The sequence below is a fragment of the Grampus griseus genome (genome assembly GCF_964374135.1).
Source record: "Grampus griseus genome assembly, chromosome: X".
In the NCBI taxonomy this organism is placed as follows: Eukaryota; Metazoa; Chordata; class Mammalia; order Artiodactyla; family Delphinidae; genus Grampus; species Grampus griseus.
The window spans coordinates 20,416,254-20,438,837 of NC_138999.1; the positions used below are offsets into that span (position 1 = coordinate 20,416,254).

At 37.9% G+C, this 22,584-nt stretch overlaps 1 protein-coding gene across 4 annotated transcripts in view; it reads left to right on the plus strand.

Annotated features, from left to right (window-relative positions):
- ZFX (zinc finger protein X-linked) overlaps positions 1-20,122 on the plus strand; it is a 57,608-nt gene extending 37,486 nt beyond the window's left edge. For all 4 annotated transcript variants that reach the window (XM_082681795.1, XM_082681794.1, XM_082681796.1 and 1 more), the window contains exons 4-8: positions 11,925-12,074; positions 12,295-12,438; positions 12,904-13,056; positions 13,596-13,736; positions 14,582-20,122. In XM_082681795.1, coding sequence (XP_082537921.1) covers positions 11,925-12,074; positions 12,295-12,438; positions 12,904-13,056; positions 13,596-13,736; positions 14,582-15,765 — 1,772 coding nt within the window. In that variant the 3' untranslated portion in view covers positions 15,766-20,122. The remainder of the gene's footprint in view (positions 1-11,924; positions 12,075-12,294; positions 12,439-12,903; positions 13,057-13,595; positions 13,737-14,581) is intronic.
- The last annotated feature ends 2,462 nt before the right edge of the window (positions 20,123-22,584 follow it).

A 22,584-nucleotide genomic window follows, 5' to 3' on the forward strand; every position in this document is an offset into this window, starting at 1 on the left:
TTTGTATGTATTCTTTGGAGAAATGTCTGTTCAGATCTTTTGCCCTTTTTTAAAAAAAAATAAATTTATTTATTTATTTGGCTTTGTTGGGTCTTCGTTGCTGTGCGCGGGCTTTCTCTAGTTGCGGTGAGCGAGGGCTACTCTTCGTTGCGGTGTGCGGGCTTCTCCTTGCGGTGGCTTCTCTTGTTGCAGAGCACAGGCTCCAGGCATGCAGGCTCAGTAGTTGTGGTGCACAGGCTTAGTTGCTCCGCGGCATGTGGGATCTTCCCCGACCAGGGCTCGAACCCGTGTCCCCTGCATTGGCAGGTGGATTCTTAACCACTGTGCCACCAGGGACGCCCATTTTGCCCATTTTTAAATTGGGTTATTTGTCTTTTTTTACTGAGTTGAAAGAATTTTTGATATATTCTAGATGCAAATCCCTTATATGTGATTTGCAAATATTTTCTCCTGTTGGTTGTCTTCACTTTTTTGATAGCGTCCTTTGATGTATAAGTTTTAAGTTTTGATGAAATCCAGTTTATCTAAACAGGCATACCTTGGAGATATTGCGGGTTTGATTCCAAACCACTATAGTAAAGCAAATATCGCACTAAAGTGAGTCACATGAATTTTTTTGGTTTCCCAGTTATGTTAACACTATAGTGTAGTTTGTTACATGTGCTTTAGGTCTTAAAAAAATGTACGTATCTTAATTAAAAATATTTTATTGCTAAAAAACGCTGATCAGCGGCCATGGCTCACGGGCCTAGCCGCTCCGCGGCATGTGGGATCTTCCCGGACCGGGGCATGAACCCGTGTCCCCTGCATCGGCAGGCGGACTCTCAACCACTGCGCCACCAGGGAAGCCCGAATTGCTGTACTCTTAATTCTATTCCATTGATCTATATGTCTATCCTTATACTGTTTTCATGTTATCAGAAATGGGCAGTGAATTTGTAAAATTTACTACCCTGAATATTAAAGTCTGAATTTTAAAGGCCAGGCAAAAATCCATAAGTGAGTTTTTAAAGGTTTAGCAAAATTAACAAGTTATGGCAACATAGTGTGTACTTATGGAAAACCAGCATACTTGGGTATGTGTGCTTACTGTTGATAGTAACACCAAAGAAAACAACTAATATGCCTCTGGAGTATGGGGCTTCTCCTGCCAAAGCCCGATCACTTGGCAGAGAGTCTGTTCTAATGTAAACCTTTATGGTGCTTCATTTCTAATACACATTTTAATAAAATATGTGCTTTCAGTTATTTTAAGCAGTTTTAAAGAAGACAAACATTAACAAAAATTATAGCAAATAATTTAATCTTGGAACCTTTAAACTAGTTGGGTTAAGTGAAAGTTTATCAACATTTTTAACATGTTTATTGTAAACTTGGAAATTTTACTTGGTGCAGACCATAACTTTAATAAAACTTTTTGATGACAGTGAGTGTGGGGTAATAACATAGCTGTGTTCTCTCCATTTAGTTGTTTTTATATTCTAAGGTCAAAGACCTTTTCACTAAGATAAGATTATTCAAAACACCATGTTCTGCAGTATGCAACTGCTTTTATAAAAGCTGAATGTTGATATATCATTAGATTGGTTAGTTCTTAACTAATGCTTATTGAACTATTTTGGTGTAGTAGCATATATATATATATATGTGTGTGTGTATATATATATATATAAAATTTAAGTCCATTTGAATTAATATTTCAAGAAAGAGTTCAGGTACTAATGTGTGCAAAATGCTCTCAGACTCATCAGACCCATCTTCTAATGGCCCTTGAGTCAGTGGGCATTTCCATCAGAAGATATAATTAAGTTTGTTTGGTGAGGTTTGTTTTTAATAAAGTTCTCTTTTTGGGGAAAAATGTTTAGGATTGTGTTTATGGTTTGATTGTTATCAAGTCAATATGGACAGTTTTAAAAGAATTTTAAAACTTAAGCTTTTTTATCCCAAGAATTATTTAGCTGGAGATTTGTAACAAGTTGGTAACAATAAAAATAGGTAATAGTAAACCTTCAATAAATAATATCTTTGTGCCAGGACTTACTATATAATTTGTTAATTATAGCAACCTTATAACGTTGGTGTTACCACTGTTTTACAGATTGGGGAACTGAGCCTCTATTTAAGTAACTTGTCCAAAGTTACACATCCAGCTAGCATTAGGGTGAACATTTGAAATCAAGTGTGTTTTATTCCAAAATGTCTAGTCCCCACTCTCATATTGCCCTTCTTCATGTGTGTGTGTGTGTGTGTACAAAGTTAATACTACAGAGCAGTAGAGTTTGGGATAAATAGTGCTTATTGGTGGACAGAAGAGGCAAATAGAGTTCCAGTGATTTACTAAAATTTGCAGTATTACTGCATACCCAATTTCAAGGACATTAGGAAATAATTTAGAGGGGGCGTAAACATTTTCTTATTTAACCCATCATAGCAGAATCTACTCAGGCAGCCTCCAAACCCTTTTCCAGTGTTTTTCTACCTCAGAAATGTTATTTTTTTCAAATTTATGTTTACATGAGAAAAAGGAATTGTGTATAAACTATTATTTTTATACTCTTGCCCATGTTTACTTTTTCTTGTATCTTTATTCACAAACATTTATTGATAAGCCACGATAAGCTAGGAACTGTGCTAGCCGTTAGAGATAAACAGTGAAAGTCTCTGACTTTAAAAGTTCACAGTCCTGGAGAGAAGACAGACAGAAGCAGATAATTACAGTTTAGTGTGAAAACATATATAACTGGATGTACAAAGCATTTTGGAAGCACTAAGGGAAAAGATGTTGGGAAATTTGGGGTACACTTGGGTGAGCTAAATGCTATGAAAGTGTTACAAGCCAAAGTTCTGTGGAAGCTTGGTTGAAGACATAACTGAATTTATTTCATCTCTACTCCTGTGAATTTCCTTCCCTCTTACATTGTTTTGAAGCAAATTCTGCACGTCATTTCATTCATAAGTATTTCAGTATATAGTTCTGAAAGATAACGATTTAAAAAAAATAAACAGTAATACCATTATCACATCTTTAAAAAATAATGTGGGGTGAACTTAATTTGAAGGGGGAATGAAATGTTCAGTGGGCAGCCGAGGAGGGAGGAATGGCAGAGAGGAGAGCATGTTTATTTGGAGGGAGCTGGGAAAGATCTGTGAGTGTTCAGAGACTTCTTCTTTGGGGTGCAAATAATGTCTCTGATGGGGTGAATGGAGAAAATGATGAGAAGTGAGTGGCAAAATAGGGAAAGGCACAGTCATAAAGGCTCTTGAATATATTAAGAAGCCTGCTCTGCCTTTTTGATGTGGGGAGTTGTTAGAGGGCTGTAAGCAGATTAATAGTAACATGATTAGATTTACAGTTCAGAAAAGTAACCTTAACGGCGCTGTCGAGAGCAGACAAGGTAAGAGTAAAATCAGAAACCAAAAAGGCACGCTATGGGAGGAGGTTGTAGTAGTCCAGCTGAGGAACAGATGATGATGGTTTGAAATAAGGTTCTATCAGTAGAGTTTGACGGAAACTGCTTCATGACATACTTAGAAAGTAGGATTTGGATTAAATTTAGGGTTGAGGAAGAGGGAGGGTTTGAAGCTCCCTCTCAGGCTTCTGGCTTGTGCAGCTGGGCAGATGGTAAAACCATCACTAGAAGCAGAGCACATTAGACAAGCTGAGGGTCTGTATACATGGTTGCTGCCTGCCGCTGTCTACTGTACAGCTACAGTGTCAGCAGCACCCCGCGGATGCAGTGTGTGGTGGCCCTGGCCTTCTAGTTTAGGTGTTTTGACCAGTTGATCTGATGTTAGCTCCTAATTAAGCACAACTTTTGTCATAGTGTAGACATCCAATAAAAAGTTGTTCGGGGAATGAATGATAAATAAATCCAAATCTCTATATGTTTAATGCATAAACTCTGAGGATTAGTACAATCTAATGACTTGTTTATTGATTCTAGGGGCTATTAGTATAGGAGACATGGTTAAATATTTGTTTATTCCTTTGTTCTGTGGGCTGATTGTTGCATGTGTATGTGTCTTACCATTTTTTTAATATATGCACTCTATCAGTTTTCATCCTTAAACCATTTGATAAACCACAATAAAATTTTAGAATTTAAAAAATACATATCCACATGGGAATATTTCTGAAATGTGAGAGAAGTCTTATTTATTGAACTAAGACTATTTTAGAGAAGATGTCTAGCTTGTTCTGGTAAAATTCAAAAAGGTTTGTGTTAATCCATCTAAAATTATTGTCTTTACGCATTCTGAAATTTATTTAGAAATCAACACTAAAATTAGTGAATTAAGCTCTCAACTTAACGTCCAATCAGGATGTCAGATTTATACTAAGAATAAAGTGCTCAAATAAGGTAAAGATGTTGTAGTCCTTCCCTCTCCCCACAACAAGATTGTGTTAAAAAGTCTACATCTTGCAAGTCTTAGAAGCAGTTGGCGCTTCACATTGGCCTTGTGATTCATATTTACTGTTTATCTGCTTGAGGCCTAGATAAAAATTGTCTGATAGCTTTTGCCCTTGGAACAGATCTCTGATTACTTGGTGGGATAATGGAGTTGGTCAGTGGAGAGAGAGGAGGAGAGAGGAAAGAGGGAGAGAGAGAACATGGCTGTCCTTTCATAGGGATCCTAGAGAAGCAACATGGTGTATGGAAATAGCACCTGTAGCTTAGAGTCAGCCAGCCTTCAACTTGGATGCCATTCCTGCTTCTCAGCAAGTTACTGACTTCACTTTGGCCTTAGTTTCCTTATTTGTGCAAAGGCAGTAATACTACCTGACCTACAGAGTGGTTGTGAGAATTAGAGGACATGCGCACCAGGCATCCAGCACAAAGCATGCCTATCAGTAACTACTGGCCATTGGTGTTATCCACACAGAGTATCTCTGTTGGTGGCATCCACTGGGCTAGCAAGACTAACTCTGGACTGGCTTCATTCAAGACCTTCCTGTTGTCCCATCAGGGGATTTTGGGGTAAAGGCAGGCAGAGGGTGGGATTGTAATAGTCATTCCTTTTCCCCCTGAATTGGTTAAGAAGTCAGTTCTTGCTTAACTAGTTCTTAATTAACTAGGGGTCTTAGACCAATTCAGTGCAATTTGGCAAATATTTTTCATTAATTATATCTCTGACACCATGCTGGAGATCACTGTAACTTAGGCACTTGAATGTCTCTGTTGCATTAATCCCTGTCTACAGAATAAGACTAATTTCATTAAGCCTTTGAACCCCTCTAGGAAAGTTTCAAGAATTAAAGGAGATTAGATTATAACCAATTGTTTCAAATCTTTTATAGGCTATATAATAAAATTAAGATGAAATTTTAACCTCAGAAGGAGGGTTCTTGAGGAGGAAGGTAAGAGTGGGAGGTCTAAAAGTGATCTTTTTTGCTGTACGCAGGCCTCCCACTGTTGTGGCCTTATCCGTTGCGGAGCACAGGCTCCGGACGCGCAGGCTCCGACGCGCAGGCTCAGTGGCCATGGCTCACGGGCCCAGCCGCTCCGCAGCATGTGGGATCTTCCCGGACCGGGGCACGAGCCTGCGTCCCCTGCATTGGCAGGCGGACTCCCAACCACTGCGCCACCAGGGAAGCCCTAAAAGTGATCTTTTAAATGTGTTTATCTACTAGAGCACTTGCTGCCTTGGCAGAATGCTTCTTGCATGTTAGTCTTTTAGGTGCTCCGGTTTCACATCTGTAAAATGGAGATAAAACACTTAAGTCCTGGGGTTGTTGTCATTGATTTCATGATAAAATATAGCGAAACTACCCACCACAGTGTCTGGGACATAACAGATGATCGTGAGCTTAGGTATCCTTTTAGGAGGAACTACCCATCCATGGTGTCTTCACTCTCCAATACCACCCGCCCACACCGGAACCCTAAGGATGTCGAATACCAAGTTTTTTTGTTTGTTTGTTTGTTTTGTGGTGCATGGGCCTCTCACTGGTGTGGCCTCTCCCGTTGCGGAGCACAGGCTCTGGACGCACAGCCTCAGTGGCCATGGCTCACGGGCCCAGCCGCTCCGCGGCATGTGGGATCATCCCGGACTGGGGCATGAACCAGTGTGCCCTGCATTGGCAGGTGGACTCTCAACCACTGCACCACCAGGGAAGCCCGAATACCAAGTTTTTATTCCATAGTTTTTCTTTTGATTGGATTTTGGTTTAGAGGTTAAAAAAAAAATTGAAGTGATTAGGTAGTAAGATGACTGTTGGACTCATCAGAGTAAGTTAGAATAGGCTCTTGGTTCAGAGAACCAAATTCTCTCTTCAGCAGCAATACTGAGGTACGGTTTTATGAAAAGGCTTGGTTTCCCACCTAAACATCAATCCTAACATTTATAACCTGGCACTCTTGTTAAACCTTTAGAAAAGATACGTATATTCAGGCTGTCCCTTGAAGTAACTTATTTAGGAAGTAAAATCATCTTTATTTTTCTTTCAAATTAAGAAAATAATCTGTTTCAAGATCTATCAGGTAGCTTCCGGTTCTGAAATGCTGGGATTTACTGACTGATCCATGTCCTCCTTGTGGGTACTGGTCATATAAAGACTTCAAGCTTAATTAGACTTTGTCATTGAGACTGATTATGCCCTTATAGCACTGGTTTTCTTTCTTAATTGTTTGTGCCTTCTAAGAAATACACTATCAAGTTTGACTTACTTTTCTGTCCAGTTTTTTTTCTTTGACTTCTCCTTTTTCCAGTGACTCCCCTCTTGAAGCTTTCTGTCTTTCTGATCCATTCTGGATTAGTTGCGTTTTAGGCTTACTGTAATGCAGACAGTTTTCTAAAATTTTCCTTTCATCATTTCCTGAGACTAGTCCAGTGTTTTCTGGATCCCTGTGCCATGTTCTTCCTTGATTTACTCCCTTATTTTACTGGGCCACATATTGAAATAACTTCCTAAGGAGTCTAGATTTGTATACTAAAAGTATTTTTTCTTTTCTACCCTTTAAGTTGATTGATAACTTGGTTAGGTACGGAAGTCTAGGTTGAAGTGAATTTTCCCTGAGAATTTGTGATGGCATGTTTCACTGTCATCCAGCAATTGATTTAGAAGCCTGATGCCATTTTGATTCTCATTGCTTTGTAGATGTTTCTTTTTCTTCTGGAAGTTTTAAAGATCATCTCTTTATCCCTGTTGGTCTGAAATATCATAGGGTTTTGTTTAGTTAGGTGTGGGTCTTTTTTCTTTTCTTTTTTAAATATTTATTTATTTGGCTGCACCGGGTCTTAGTTGCAGCACATGGGATCTTCGTTGCGGCATGTGGGATCTAGTTCCCAGACCAGGGATCAAACCCAGGCCCCCTGCATTGGGAGCACGGAGTCTTACTCACTGGACCACCAGGGAAGTCCTGTGGGTCTTTTTTCATGTGTTGTGTTATCATGCATAGTGAGCCCTTTGAAGATTCATGTTCTTCAGCTCTCTGAAATATTATTTTATTTAATATCAATATATTGCAAGATGAATTAAATATATAGTTTCTAAATTGCGCCAACCACACTTCAAGTGCTCAGTAGTCACATGTGGCTAGTGCAGATATATGGAACATTTCCATCATCGCAGAAAGTTCTCTTGGTTAGCACTGACCTGAAGGCTCAGTGAAATTGCAAACATGATCTCTTAAAACTCAGAGAAGAGGGCTTCCTTGGTGGCGCAGTGGTTGAGAGTCTGCCTGCCGATGCAGGGTATGCGGGTTCATGCCCTGGTCCGGGAAGATCCCACATGCCGCTGAGCGGCTGGGCCCGGGAGCCATGGCCACTGAGCCTGCGCATCTGGAGCCCGTGCTCCGCAACGGGAGAGGCCACAACAGTGAGAGGCCCGTGTACCGCAAAAAAAAAAAACTCAGAGAAGAGATACAAAGGTTCAAAAAATGTATTACAAGACAATAGAGGCAGAAAACAAACTGACAGAATTCAGAAATAAATTGAAAAGTAAAAATATGATCAAGATAAAAGCTACCACAGAAACAACTATAAGCATAAATATGCCTCAGTATATATAACCGGGGGCAGAGGGACACCTGGCTTTAGAAAATCACAAAAATGAAATGGTTAAAATAAGATATAAATGATTATGGAGAAGATGGATAGATATGGGAGACAGATAAAGGAGACAAATGCACATAAGTGAAATTCCAGAAGGGAATAACTGATGAATTAGAAAAATATTTATAATGGAAGAAATTTTTCTGAAATAAAGATTGGACTCTTCAAGGAACTTTCCTGAAATAAAGATTGAATATTTCTTTCAAGAAGTTGACAGAATGATAAAACCACTAAGTCATAATCACAGTGATGTTTAGTGAACTTTGGGGATAAAGTATTATAGGGACATCCACACAGAAATACTCAGTGCTAGAAGACAGTGGAACAATCTCTACAAAGTTCTGAGACAATGTAACTTAAGATTTTGGTACGCCTGTATTTTGCTATAGTTTTGCTATTGCTAATGAGATCGTTGATAAGCCAAATTTTTTTCAGCTTTCAAGTTTAAAATACCAGATGAGATGTAAAGATGATTATTACATAAGGCTTGAGGAAACTGTGATGCCAATTTTCGTTTTTTAAATAGAAAAAACTGGGAAGAAAATTTACTACCTAATGATGCAATATCTGGTTAGTGAGACTATTGGTGATTTTTTTAATACTAAATTTTATACAGTGAACATATATTTCTTCAAAAATCAAAAGATGAAAATAAAGGTCTGAGTTCTAAAGACAGGTACCTCTTCACTCTCTCTCCCACCCCTCACTTATTTACTTACTGACTGGGCAAATCACGTATCATCTCAGAGCTTTCCTTTCTTTATCTGGAAAAGGTAAGAATCAAATGAAATAAAAGTACATAGAAATGCTAAGGAAATTGAAAAGTACATAGAAATGCTAAGGAAATTGCAAAATGCTATGCAAATGGTAGTCATTATTAGAGGTGGCCTTAATTTCCAGAAATTATGCTCTTCTATTTTGGAGAGGCCTTATTCTGAAGCTTTAGTTCTTCATTACAGCATTAGAAAAAGGCACTTATGCAGAAATCGTACGTATGATGACTCAGTTTTATCAAAGCCTTCTTTGTCTGTTTTTAGAAATTCATTTTTAATGGTAACTTTAAAATCACAGTGAAATTTTTAGTACTTAACAGGACCACCAAAATGTTTTTTTTTAAAAAAACAAATCACTTCTGTAATATTTCATATTCAGAATAATTTCATAGGTTGAGTTAGTGGGACACATTCTCAAGGTGAAAATCTGAAGGTGAATTCTACTTTTGTCTAATAATAGAATAGCTTTGCTAGGCTTTGGTAAGTCTGTATATTTCAGATGTGTTTCCCACACATGTATGAAAGCAAACAAATGTCTTACTCTAAGTTACAGGTAAATGCGTGACATTTTGCAAGCTCCACAATGATTGGATTTTGGTCATCAGAGATTTTATCTTATGAGTACCAACAAACTCAACATATGCAAAAACAGCTAGCCTGACTTTGTTCTTTGTAAACACAAGGACATTTGATTTTCCAGTACATGTTAGAATCAGTTTTGACAAACCTTGCCAAAAGAGGCCAAGCTTCATCAACAATACCAAACTATTCAGAGATGAGTTCTCTGAAGACGTACAGATTTATTCAGGACTCTCCTGCTAGTTTGGTGAGATCTTCAGCCTTCTAATGGCATCTCAGTTTGAAGTTCCAAAGCCACCTTTAAGAAAATAACAGTGGCCCTGTCAGCTGGGTATGTCATAGAAATATTTAGCTTTGAAAAAGCGTAAGTACACATCAGGCCAGAAATAAGGACATAATGTCGATTCTTTCCCTGTACAAGTCATTTTTATAAAGCATAGTCAAGATACTTGAATTTAGGTAGTTATATTCAGTTCAGGGAACCTCTCTTAGTTCTTAAAAACCACAGAGAATTTAACCAGCTGGTCTCTCTGAACCTTCATATCGGTAAGCTTGTCCTGGATCAGCTCATTTTCTCTAGCTTCTCAAGCTCTTAACCCATCTGCCATTCTCTTACTGGTGACCAAGGCCCTTACCTCCTGTTTCATATCCACAGTTGAAGCCACCAGCCATGAATTCTTCCAACTTTGTGCATTACAGTCTTCCTTTCCCTTCTCTAAACACAACATAAGCTTCATTCTCATCCATGTTTAACTTCTCAGGTCTCAGAAGGATAGCGTATTTCTCCTCCTATTTAAGGAAAATTCCTTCATCTTTATGCCTTGTTTCATCTTCTCCCTGTTCTTCTGAGACCTTGATCCCAAAATTTCACCAGGTTCTCTGGCTTCAGCCTCTCACTTTTTATTGTATTTTCTCTCACAGACTGAGCATGCTTGAGTATTTTTAATCAATTAAACAGAAAAGTCCTTGATCCTGCAATGCATTCTAGTTTCTACCCTTTGTTCTCCATTTTTAAATTGGACTTTTTGAAGAAATTCACACCTTCCATTGAATCCTCAACCCCTCTAATCTGACCCTATATAGCCTTCACTACACTGCTCTTCAGCAGGAACACCAGTGACTTCCAGGTTACTGTTGTCAGTGCAGACATTCCCCTTTGACTTGGGTGCATGCTGCATTATTGCCATGGGCCTTACTAGGATTCTTGGAACTTCTAACTCCCTAGCTTCCTTTATGACCTTCCACCAACCTGTCCAGCTTTCCCTTCTCAGGTTCCTTTGTGAACTCTTCTTCTTGTCCCTCCCTTAAACCATGACATTCCCTAGGATATCCTTAGCCCACTCTTTCCTCACACTGCAGGTTCTCATTGTGATCCCAAGGCTTAGTTAACATGGAACCGATGGCTCCCAAATCTGTGGGTCAGCCTTCAGCTTTCAGATTTGAGTATCGAGCAGCTGACTTCACATCTCAGCCATTCCTTGAATCATTGATTCATCAGTATTCTGAGTGTCTGCTATCACCAGACTCTGTCTTAAAAGACTGAATAATTAAAATACAGATTCTGCTCTATCAGTGGGAAAGACGGAGGCAACACACCCCTAGTGACAACACAGTGAATCGTATACTCTGCGAGAAACAAGCAAAAAGTTCTGTGATCACAGAGGGATAGGGACAGGTACTGGCTCTTAGAGCTTTTAGGGATGTTACCCTTGGACCTTAAGTTAATTAATTAAACATGCAGAAGAGAGATACTTTCTCTAATTTCCTTCCATTTCTTCCTCCAGTCATTCAGTCACCCATATCAGAAACCCCATGGTTATCCTTGGCTCCTTTTGTCATGTTCAGTTTTCAGTTGGGTACCAGGTTCTGCGATTTCAGTCCTAAGATACGACTCAAGTGTAGCCCTCTTCCCCATCCATACTACCTCTGTCCTAATTTTTGAGGCCTTGTCACCTGTTACCTGCATTATTGCAGTAGACTCAAAACTGATATCTCTGCTTTATGTTTTGATCCCTTTGAATCCACCTTTCTCAAGGCCAGCATGGTGTAGCAGAAATGGTGATCTGACCTTGTCACTGCTCTGCCTAAGAGTCTCCCACCACCTACAGCAGAAGTTCTGAAACTGCTGATCAGAATCCCTGGGGCAGGGTTCCTTTAAATCTGTCTATCAGGCCCCACCCCTGCTAATTCTGATTCTGTAGAACTGCTTGGCGAGGGCCTGTGTTTTTAAGTTCCCTGAGAGGTTGTGACACCTGACTAGACTAAAAAACCTCCTGCCTACCAGGGTCAAGCATGAGCCCCTCTGCCTGGTTGTACAAAGCCCTCTGTGACCTGGCTTTAGCTTAGCAGTCAGCCACATTTCTCACCATGTGCTGCGTGTGTACTTGTTTAGGTAAAATCATCCAATTTTATGTGAATCAAGTTAGAGATTATATTTGTAAAAAGGGCTTTTGAAAATGGTAACTTTTATTTAAATATCTGCTATTATTATTTGTCATGTATTTCCTGCCTTTTTAGTGGATGATGCTGGCAAAATAGAACACGATGGTTCCTCTGGGATGACCATGGATGCAGAGTCGGAAATCGATCCTTGTAAAGTGGATGGCACTTGCCCTGAAGTCATCAAGGTGTACATTTTTAAAGCTGACCCTGGAGAGGATGACTTAGGTAAGAGGAAACCTTCAGCATAGTATACCTCCTGATCAAACACTTCAACCTAATTATTTTTTGGTGGTTTAGACTGAGAATATTTGTAATCTTTTCTGAAGATAACATTTTAAGCAAGGGTTCCAATATAGCAGTAGAAAAGTATGTAAAATGTAGTAAGTGAAACAGGTGGAAATGAAGTCTTCACATAAATTCTTGGAGCCTTCATCTTGTCTGATAGGTGGCACTGTAGACATTGTGGAGAGTGAGCCTGAGAATGATCATGGAGTTGAACTACTTGATCAAAATAGCAGTATTCGTGTGCCAAGGGAAAAGATGGTTTATATGACTGTCAACGACTCTCAGCAAGAAGATGAAGATTTAAGTAAGTAGGTGGCCTTTTTGTGGGAGAGAATTTTATGTTCCTGTAGCTCTATTTTTTTTTCTTTTTTAAAAAAATATGGCCAGTATCTGAAGGAAACAAGTAGGATTATTGTAGAGATTATTATTCTGCTGTATTTCAAGGGAAACATCAATGACTTATTATGTGTGCTTAGAATGTTGCTTTAAAAACAAATTAAGGAACTATATTCAGTATCCTATAATAAACCATAATGGAAAAGAATATGGAAAATAAGATTATTAAAAAAGCACATTATGGGAAAAGCCAAGAAATGTAAGATTCATTCAGTAAATATTTATTGAGTGCTTACTACGTGAAAGCTATGTTCTAGGTATATAACATGTGAACCTTCTTTCTACTTGTCTGTTAACTGAATTCAAGTGAAAATATCTTTTCCTGTGATCTCTGTAAACCTGGTCACACAAGTTTCTATAATTTTCTACTCAGATGTTGCAGAAATTGCAGACGAAGTTTATATGGAAGTGATTGTAGGAGAGGAGGATGCTGCTGCCGCAGCGGCAGCCGCTGCTGCACATGAACAGCAAATCGATGACAATGAAATCAAAACTTTCATGCCAATAGCATGGGCAGCAGCTTACGGTAAGTCGCGTTGCAGCTCTTGGGATTGAATTGGTTCTTGAACATGAATTCATGATTGAAAACGGTTTCTGTGGTCTTAGGTTTCAGAAATCTGAAATACCAGTACCCTGTAAGGGTTATTTGATTTGCATAAGAGTAGAGGAAGATTATAAAGTCTACTTTTTGTCTTTATTTTTAACAGGAATTTCCTTCATGTGTATATTACGTAGAAGGAAGTACTGCAAGAAGTACACAGGCTTTCAAGCTGAAACTTTTCATCTTGATTATATGTGGCCCATGACTTTACAATTTTGGGAGACAACAAGGGAGTCCATGGCCATGGGGCAAAATGCTGACATGTGTTTTTTAGATTTGGAAGCTAGGCATTTCCTATGGTCTTGCTATAATAAATGTGGTCATAAAACCCATTACCTAGAATGGGGAATTTCTGTCATTCATGAGTATCATGGCTAACTTTCGTTGTTATAGTTAATAAAGAGTCCCTAATTCTTTATAATTTATAATACTGTATAATTTTGTTTTTTAATGCGCATTGTTAGGTAATAATTCTGATGGAATTGAAAACCGGAATGGCACTGCAAGTGCCCTCTTGCACATAGATGAGTCTGCTGGGCTTGGCAGACTGGCTAAACAAAAACCAAAGAAAAGGAGAAGACCTGATTCCAGGCAGTACCAAACAGGTGAGGGCACATGAGTTCCACAGCGCAGCGTGCTTTGCGAGCTCTCAGATGAAACTCTAGTGTGTATCCCCAAAGGTGTTGTGATGACATTTTAGCTGCTAGACCACATAGAGCTTTTGTGTATTGAATTTGAAAATATAATTTTAAGAATTCAGTGATATTCATGAATGATTTCCTTGGATTAAAAAAAGAAAAAAGGGGGAGCGGGTAAAACATGGATGAAAAAATTCAAAACTCGGGTGATTTTTATGTGGATATGAGAAGAAATCCCTCAAAGATGTTGGAAGCGTTAACTTTTTTTAAAAACCAAATATATTTAAAGAATCTGATTATGTCAGCATAAAGCAGGAATACTTTACAGAGCAGCAAGGCAAGTACTTCAGTTCTTGTGACATATTCTTGTCTATTCTTGTATGCTGATTTGCATATTAAAATTCTGTAGACATATTTAAATTGACATAAGTTATATTGTTAGAATAACCAAAGCAGAAACTGTGATTATGAAACTTTGTTTTTATCAATAATTTCCCACCAATTTCTCAGTTGATACAGCTGCAGTCACTAGTTGGTAGAAGTTACATATATATTCATTTATTTTTTTTTAAACTGGAGGGAGTGAGGTTGGTACAGTCATACTGAATGGAGTTTCCAGACCAGGTTCTCTTTTTGATGAGGCTGCTGTATCTCTTATGTTGAAAAATTGTAAAAGGAATGATGCTAAGTATCAAATAGCCTAACATAGGAGTACTTGCCCAATAATGTTCAGAACACATGCTTTAAATTCTTGAAGAAACCAAAACAGAACTTGGTTTGATCACTCATGCTCCTTTCTTTTCCTTCCTTAGCAATAATTATTGGCCCTGATGGACATCCCTTGACTGTCTATCCTTGCATGATTTGTGGGAAAAAGTTTAAGTCGAGAGGTTTTTTGAAAAGGCACATGAAAAACCATCCTGAACACCTTACCAAGAAGAAGTACCGCTGTACCGACTGTGATTACACTACCAACAAGAAGATAAGTTTACACAACCACCTGGAGAGCCACAAGCTGACCAGCAAGGCAGAGAAGGCCATCGAATGCGACGAATGTGGGAAGCATTTCTCTCACGCTGGGGCTTTGTTTACTCACAAAATGGTGCATAAGGAAAAAGGAGCCAACAAAATGCACAAGTGTAAATTCTGTGAATATGAGACAGCTGAACAAGGGTTGTTGAATCGCCACCTTTTGGCGGTCCACAGCAAGAACTTTCCTCATATATGTGTGGAGTGCGGTAAAGGTTTTCGTCACCCATCAGAGCTCAAAAAGCACATGCGAATCCATACTGGGGAGAAGCCGTACCAATGCCAGTACTGCGAATATAGGTCTGCAGACTCTTCTAACTTGAAAACGCATGTAAAAACTAAGCATAGTAAAGAGATGCCATTCAAGTGTGACATTTGTCTTCTGACTTTCTCAGATACCAAAGAGGTGCAGCAACATGCTCTTATCCACCAAGAAAGCAAAACACACCAGTGTTTGCACTGCGACCACAAGAGTTCGAACTCAAGCGATTTGAAACGACACATAATTTCAGTTCACACAAAGGACTACCCCCATAAGTGTGATATGTGTGATAAAGGCTTTCACAGGCCTTCAGAACTGAAGAAACATGTGGCTGCCCACAAGGGTAAAAAAATGCACCAGTGTAGACATTGTGACTTTAAGATTGCAGATCCATTCGTTCTAAGTCGCCATATTCTCTCAGTTCACACAAAAGATCTTCCGTTTAGGTGTAAGAGATGTAGAAAGGGATTTAGGCAACAGAATGAGCTTAAAAAGCATATGAAGACGCACAGTGGTAGAAAAGTATATCAGTGTGAGTACTGTGAGTATAGCACTACAGATGCCTCAGGCTTTAAACGGCACGTTATCTCCATTCATACGAAAGACTATCCCCACCGTTGTGAGTACTGCAAGAAAGGGTTCCGAAGACCTTCAGAAAAGAACCAGCACATAATGCGACATCATAAAGAAGTTGGCCTGCCCTAACAATACTTCTACAGACTTTTGTAGAGATGTTGGCCTTGAAGCAGAAAATTCATTTTAAAGCCACAGTCTCGTTCACATACAATACTGTATATTGATTTATGCTGTGTACAAATAGAATTATTGCTTCTAGTTGACTTTTTTTTTTTTTTACCATTTGTTCAGTAGTGTGTTCTGAATTCTATTCAGTTTGTTTAATAAATGGGGAAAAGCAGCAGCAAGCAAGTTGCAGCAACAAGCAAGTTGCAGCAACAAGCAAGTTGCAGCAGCAAGCTTTTAATAAAGTAATCCCTGATTCTATACTGAGTTTTTCTATCTTAGAAGTTTTATATTTATTTAAATATTTACCTTGCTTACCTTGATGGTACTCTTCTAAGACCATTTAACTTAAGGTAATTTTAGATTGGTAACTCTGAAAGTACTCATGTTGACTTATTTTTTTTTCCCATAAATTTCTCACAATAAAATCGTCAGAGACATCTACTAATATAAATGGGAGATTTTATGGTCAGGTCTAATTATCCTAACATGGGAGTCATTTACTCATCTTGTTTTAATATTTTCAGACCACATGACAATGAAAGTTTCCATTTGAGCTTTTGTGTCCCTGGCATCGCTGAGTAAAGAGCAGTGGCTGGGTTTGTGTTTACCTTTCGTTTTGTTCAGACAAAATATACTTTTGGGGGTGCTTTCTTTGGAGTATTTACATCTTTTGTCAGCATAGCAAACTTTTAGAAAACTTTATTGAAAAATTTTGCTTGATCCTGTTGTATTTTGTCTTTGCTGCTTTGTGTTGGAATGGTTGTGTGCTACAGATGAGACTTAATGAGGACTGCATTTGGAATCTCCTAGAGGTAATTCGTGGCTTGTAGGATCTTTTGCAACTTTATATATGTAAATGTACCCTGACTTATGTATATGCACATATATATAACATGTATCTGTGTGTATTGCTTATTTTACATATTTATACACACAACCCCAAGTAGTAGTTGTTGAAAATCTATAATGAAAAGTATTAAATTTACAATAACATGAAAGATGCAGGGATGCATGAGAGAGCATTTGGTAAATCATGCTCTTTGGAGAGACTACTCAGGTGAAGAATTAGAAGGAAAATAAGGACACTAGTATTTTTAAAGAGTAAAGGTATTTTCTTTTAAATATCTTTGGTAACTGAAAAATAGAAGTTAAGATGTTTCTAGATAGAATGTTTTCATATAACTTCAGCTCCATGCCTTTATATTTTTCAGAAAAGCTAATGAGAATCCAGACATAATTCCCTCAGTTCTCTCTGAGAAGCCCATGAAGGGATTCTGTGTCCCCAAGTGAGGGGACTAAGGAAGTAGTTGCTCCATGTACCACAGAATGGGTGCTAATTACGACTTACACTGGGCAAGTTCAGCCTGCTCTGTTACTTCTTCGTTACAGCTGGCAACCTTTCAAAACCTTAACACTCAAGCTGGCTTTGATTAGAAGATAAAGGTGTGTGTTTTAAGTGCATGAGGAAAATCTGAGGCCTTATTTGGAACGTCACCAAGTCTTTCACAGTTTCGTTTTTCTTTGAAAGTTAACACTTTTTAACAGAGAGTTCTGAATCAGAGTCATAAATTCATAAAGTGAACTTGGTTAGTTAGAATTTGGTTATGTTAAGATGAATCTTGGAGAACTGAAAACAGGTTTTGGGATCCCTTAAATTGGCTATCGGCACATGAGTATCTGGTACATCATGGGAGATTTTGGAGTTTTCTCCCCACTTGTGCTGCCTTGCCAGTTCATCATGGTGTTCCATCCCCTTTGTGCTGTTAGGTTTTTAGCTTTCATCTTTCTCTTTGCTGTTGATATTTGTATGCAAGAGTTATATTTATAGGGTGAGAAATCTAATATTTGGTGTGTGGCAAGCCTCTGAAGTGCTAGGTTGCTTTAGTCCAGTTCTGAATCAAGTGCTTTAGGCTGGTATAACTCCATCCTGAATACCAGTCAAAGCCAAGGCATAGGGAATGCCTGTGTCCTCTTGGCCCCCATAATGTGCTTTTTTTTTTTTTTAGAGTAACTTAACCATCGTGTGATTCATTGCCCTGCAGTACTATTGAAAGCTCTGTCTGTTTTTTTGTGAGAACCTTTAAAATCTCCCTTAATTTTTATTTTTCCCAGAAATAATGTAAAAGATAACAAACGAAATTGGAAATTTATTGATTTTAAAACATCCGTAAAAATTAATACAGAAAATATCAATTGGTCATGTATATTTTTTTAAATAAACTGAAAGATAAAGAACACAACAATTTACACACTTTATATTTCTCTTACATGGTCTGGAATCATACACAGTTCTTTTCTTTAAAGCACAATATTGAAACCTTTAAAAGGTATTTAAGGGTTTGGTCAAGTGAATATGGTAAGGTGTATTTGTCTGTATAAAGAGAAAAAAAACAGTAGTCATTGTTATGAACTGACATTAGTTACAACCTAGTTTTAATTCTTAAAACAATTTTGATTAGCAAAGCTAAAAAAAAAAGGTTGTTTCAGTTAAATGTTTTAAAGAGGTACAGATTTTTACAAGGACATAATATAAGTTATTGTTCTGTAGAAATATCCTTAAATATTGTATGTCCCTCCCTCTGTACACTTTGTAAAAAAGGTAAAATACATAAAAAGAAAATCATATAGGGATGTGTGACATTATTGTAATTGTGTACTTGAGAATAACGTGCAAAAATAAAAATCAGAATATTTTCCTGTTAATGTTTAGTCTATTTGATACCAGTACTAAGTTAATGCTTTTTCTTAAGAAAAAAATATGTACAGTTTTTGTAAACCTAATAAACATCAAAAGCAGTGGATTATTTTCATTTCCCCATTTCTTAATTCCTTATATGCAGCAGTGGAATGCGAAATGCTTGATCGCTTTGAATTTTGTGACTTGGATTTAAATACTAATAATATTTCAGTGCTGCGAATTTGCAAGTAACATTTCAGAGAAGTTAAGAGGTGATTGGTGAGTCCTTTGATGAGCATGTCCTTGAAATTCATTTTTTCTTTTATCTTCATAAAGGATTTGTTTTATTAGCATCTCTACTTCCCCTGAGATAAATTTTCCCATGCATAAAGTGGTTTTTGAGAGCACTTATTTCAGCATCAGTCCACAGCCCAGCCCCACAGCAGAAGCCCTGCCCTAGAGTTACCCCTTTGTGCCCAGTTTGGAGGGCTTTAGTAGACGCTAACATACTAGAGAATGATCATTGTTATAATAAAAATTGGAAGTTAGGTAAAAGTTATCAGGACTCAGAAGAAAATAAGGAAATAGATTTGAGTCATCTTTGATTTTTAAAGATGAGATCCTACAGTTATTTAACTGTTGGAACAAGTGTTTCCCTAATAGTTGAAACACTAAATAATCAAAATTTGAGGTAAACGATCAGGAAAACATGGTGAATGTCACTGTCCAGAGCCATAAAGAAGGCAAAACCACACCATGCTGAAAAACTTAATTGTAGTAAAACACCTGACAGATAACATCTTGCTGGTCTGTGATGCCAACCAGTCAGATAGTGTACTGCTCAGTACTCTGGGAATCTCGGTATTAACAATTTCCTTTATTTCTCACAAATTCTAGGATTCATGGAAGGAAAAGCTTGACCAGTTGAAATCTTGAAAGGGCGATAGTTCAGGGCAGTGGTTTTCAAAGCCTGGCAGCAGCGGCAGCATTATAATCACCTGGACTTTGTTAAAGATGCAAATTCTCAGCCCCACCTCAGACTCACTGAATCAGAAACTGGGTGTGAGACCCAGTGATCTGTGTCTTTACACCTCCTCCAAGTGACTCTGATGCATGCTCAAGTTTGGGAAGCGCTGTTTTAGAGCACTTGAGGAACTTAAAAAATTACTGGTGCATTCATTTTGTGTAGTAGACAAGACACACATACACACACACACACGCACCCAAACCCCCGAAGGAAGCAGTGATGGTGAAATGGGACTCAGTTTATACCTTCACTTTCATATCACTTTAGTCCTTTTGAAATGTGAGCCTGTCAGCCAATACATATATCTTTTAGTACACATGTAAATAGCCTGTATGTATTTCATAAATCTTGTATGACCTCCCCAAAGTTACATTCCCCAAAGGTAAATAGAATTCGGAGGAAGATTCACCAAGTAAAAAAGAAGGACTGAAAAGTGTGTGTTGAATTGGCCCAACATTACTTAAGTAATTCATATCTGAAAAACTATTTTGCCACATTCTGCAGCTGTTTAGATAAGGTCAAAATTAAGTTTGCCCTTTTGGATTTTGTTTTATCTTTTGTGTATGTATTGTTTGCCTTTTTCATAAAACAATTCTTGGATTTGTTATATATTGTTCCTGTTATTTTTGACATCTTTGCTATTGTAAATAAATTCCTATTTTGTTTTAAGTTACCCTAGTGGAGTGTTGGCTATAGACAAGGCATACACACACACACACATACATGGACATGAGGCTTAAATCACACAGTTAATAAATCCCCAACACGGTATAAGCTGGAAGTGATGTGACCACTTCAGTAGTTCAGCACTTCTAGCACCAATGAAAGTATCACTGTTGCACGTAGATATAGCATCTGCACCTGCTTGGACTTTAAAATCATTTTAATGGCCCCTGAGATGGAAATTCTTAGTCAACCAAGTTTGAAGTCAAAGTAAAAAATCAAGAATTATTTTCCTTTACTTGGTTTTTCCTATTCTCTTGGTCTCTTGTGTTACTTGTGTTGCTGATATTGGTGAACACAAGGGATTTGGCGTTGTAGTGACGTGCTGGTGTTGTAAAGCCACTAGGATAGTTGGCTACAGAAAACCTGCATAGGACTTTTAGATGGCGTTTATTCATTCATGATGTGAACGACCACAGAAATATCTAAACACATTGATGAAAACGGAATAGTTAACTAGACCTATATTATTTTACTTTTCAAGAGAGGCCAATTTCTGCTTTTCCTTCATGCTTGTGTTTGGCTTTAAATGCAGAGCCCATTTCCGTTTGCCTGAACTTTGAAATAAGGGGAGGTATTCCAAAGCCATCTGATGGGGTTTGGAAGGTTCTAATCACATCCGTCCTCCTCTCTGGTTTCTAACCACATTGAAAATAGACATAAGAAGAAACCACCCACTGGGTGTGTGACTTCATATAGTAAAGCTGGATTGAGAGACCCAGAGGCCGAATTTCCCTAGGAGGGAAATGGATTTCCAGTCTAGGCCCTGACTGATGCAGCCAGTCACAAAGGTGTGGGGCCCACCTTACCCTCTGTGAGCTATAGAGAGACTGCTTGGTCTCCTACCAGAGAAGTGGAGCAAACGGGATCGAAGGGTTGCAGCATCCTCCCCAGCCCTCCCGGGGGAGGCAGAGGAGAGGTCCCTTATGCCGTTCTCATTAAAAAAAAAAAAAAAAAAAAAAAAAAGGGTTAGTCCAATTCTGGGTTACCCTCTGGCATTGGCCCACTAGCAGAGGTCTTTACCTTTGGCCTTGCATATCCGTGTCTGTTTTCCTCCTCTCGAGGTGGTGGTTGTGACAGACTTTCAAAGGTGTAGTTCCTGTTTCTCCCAGGGTAGTATGCTTCAGTTTTTCTTCAGAAAAAGCAACTTCTAAAGGGCAAATTTATTTAACTATACAAAGATGGAAATCTTGCAAGTTATTTTTATTGCATATTTTCATAACAAAATTTGGAAAAATGATGATCCGCGATGCCACTTTGCTTTATTAAGGGGCTTGTTCATCTCTGTTCTCTCCCAATCTTAGTCCATACACATAAATCTTCTATGTGTCTTGTAACCACAGCATTGATTCTATTCTATGTTCAGCAATTTTCAAACATCAAGTATTTCTGAAACTTGTTTGACTTAAAATTTTTTTTAATTCACATTCTTTTTGGAGAGAATATGGAAAGTTCAGGATGATACAGAGAAGAAAGTAAAATGCCTTCCCCTCTTATCCCATTACCCAGAACATTATTATCCTTTAAAAAATATCTTGACTGAGTTTTATTAGATTTTTCAGTTGTAAAATACGTTATTGTAACATGCTGTACAATACAAAATAAGTATAAAGACAACTTAATGATCTCATCCCTACACTTCCTTCAAGCTGACTTCCTTGAGGTAATCATAGTTAACAGACTGTATGCCTTCCCTTCATGCTCATACAAAACTGTACAAAGATAGATACGTAAAGAGAGCAAGAGGACGTTTGGAGGAATGTAAATTTTTTTGACAAAAATGAGATTATGCATCTTTGCAAGTCACTTAATATATCGTATCCATCCCTTTGGGAAAGTAGACCAAGCTCTATCTCTTTAATAGGTGAAAAACTTGGCCAGAGATTGTACCCATCATAATATAGTCAACCTAGATACTGTTAGAGAAGAGAAAAATCTATTGATCTTTATATACTTTTCATGGACCCAGCTACTTTACCACGTAATCTTCCCAATTCTAATTCGCTTTAGTAGTCTTTTGAATTTCTGTGTGTGCAGTCATATTGCAAAAAGATGTCAATTATTTCTATTTTCTATTTTAGGTTAGCTAGAACTTCTAAAACAATGCTGAATAGTATATATTATAGCAGGCATTTCTGTTACTCCTGCTTTTTTTCCCTTTTTAAAATTTTTAAATTAAGATAATTGACATATTACATTGTATTAGTTTTAACTCCTGCTTTTAATGGCAATATTTCAGCACTTAACCGCTTAGTATAATGTTGGTTTTGGAAAAGTAGTGTTTACCAAGGTTAGTTTCCTTCCACTATTATTTTACTTAGAGATTTTATTAGGAATGGCTAATTAATGTTAT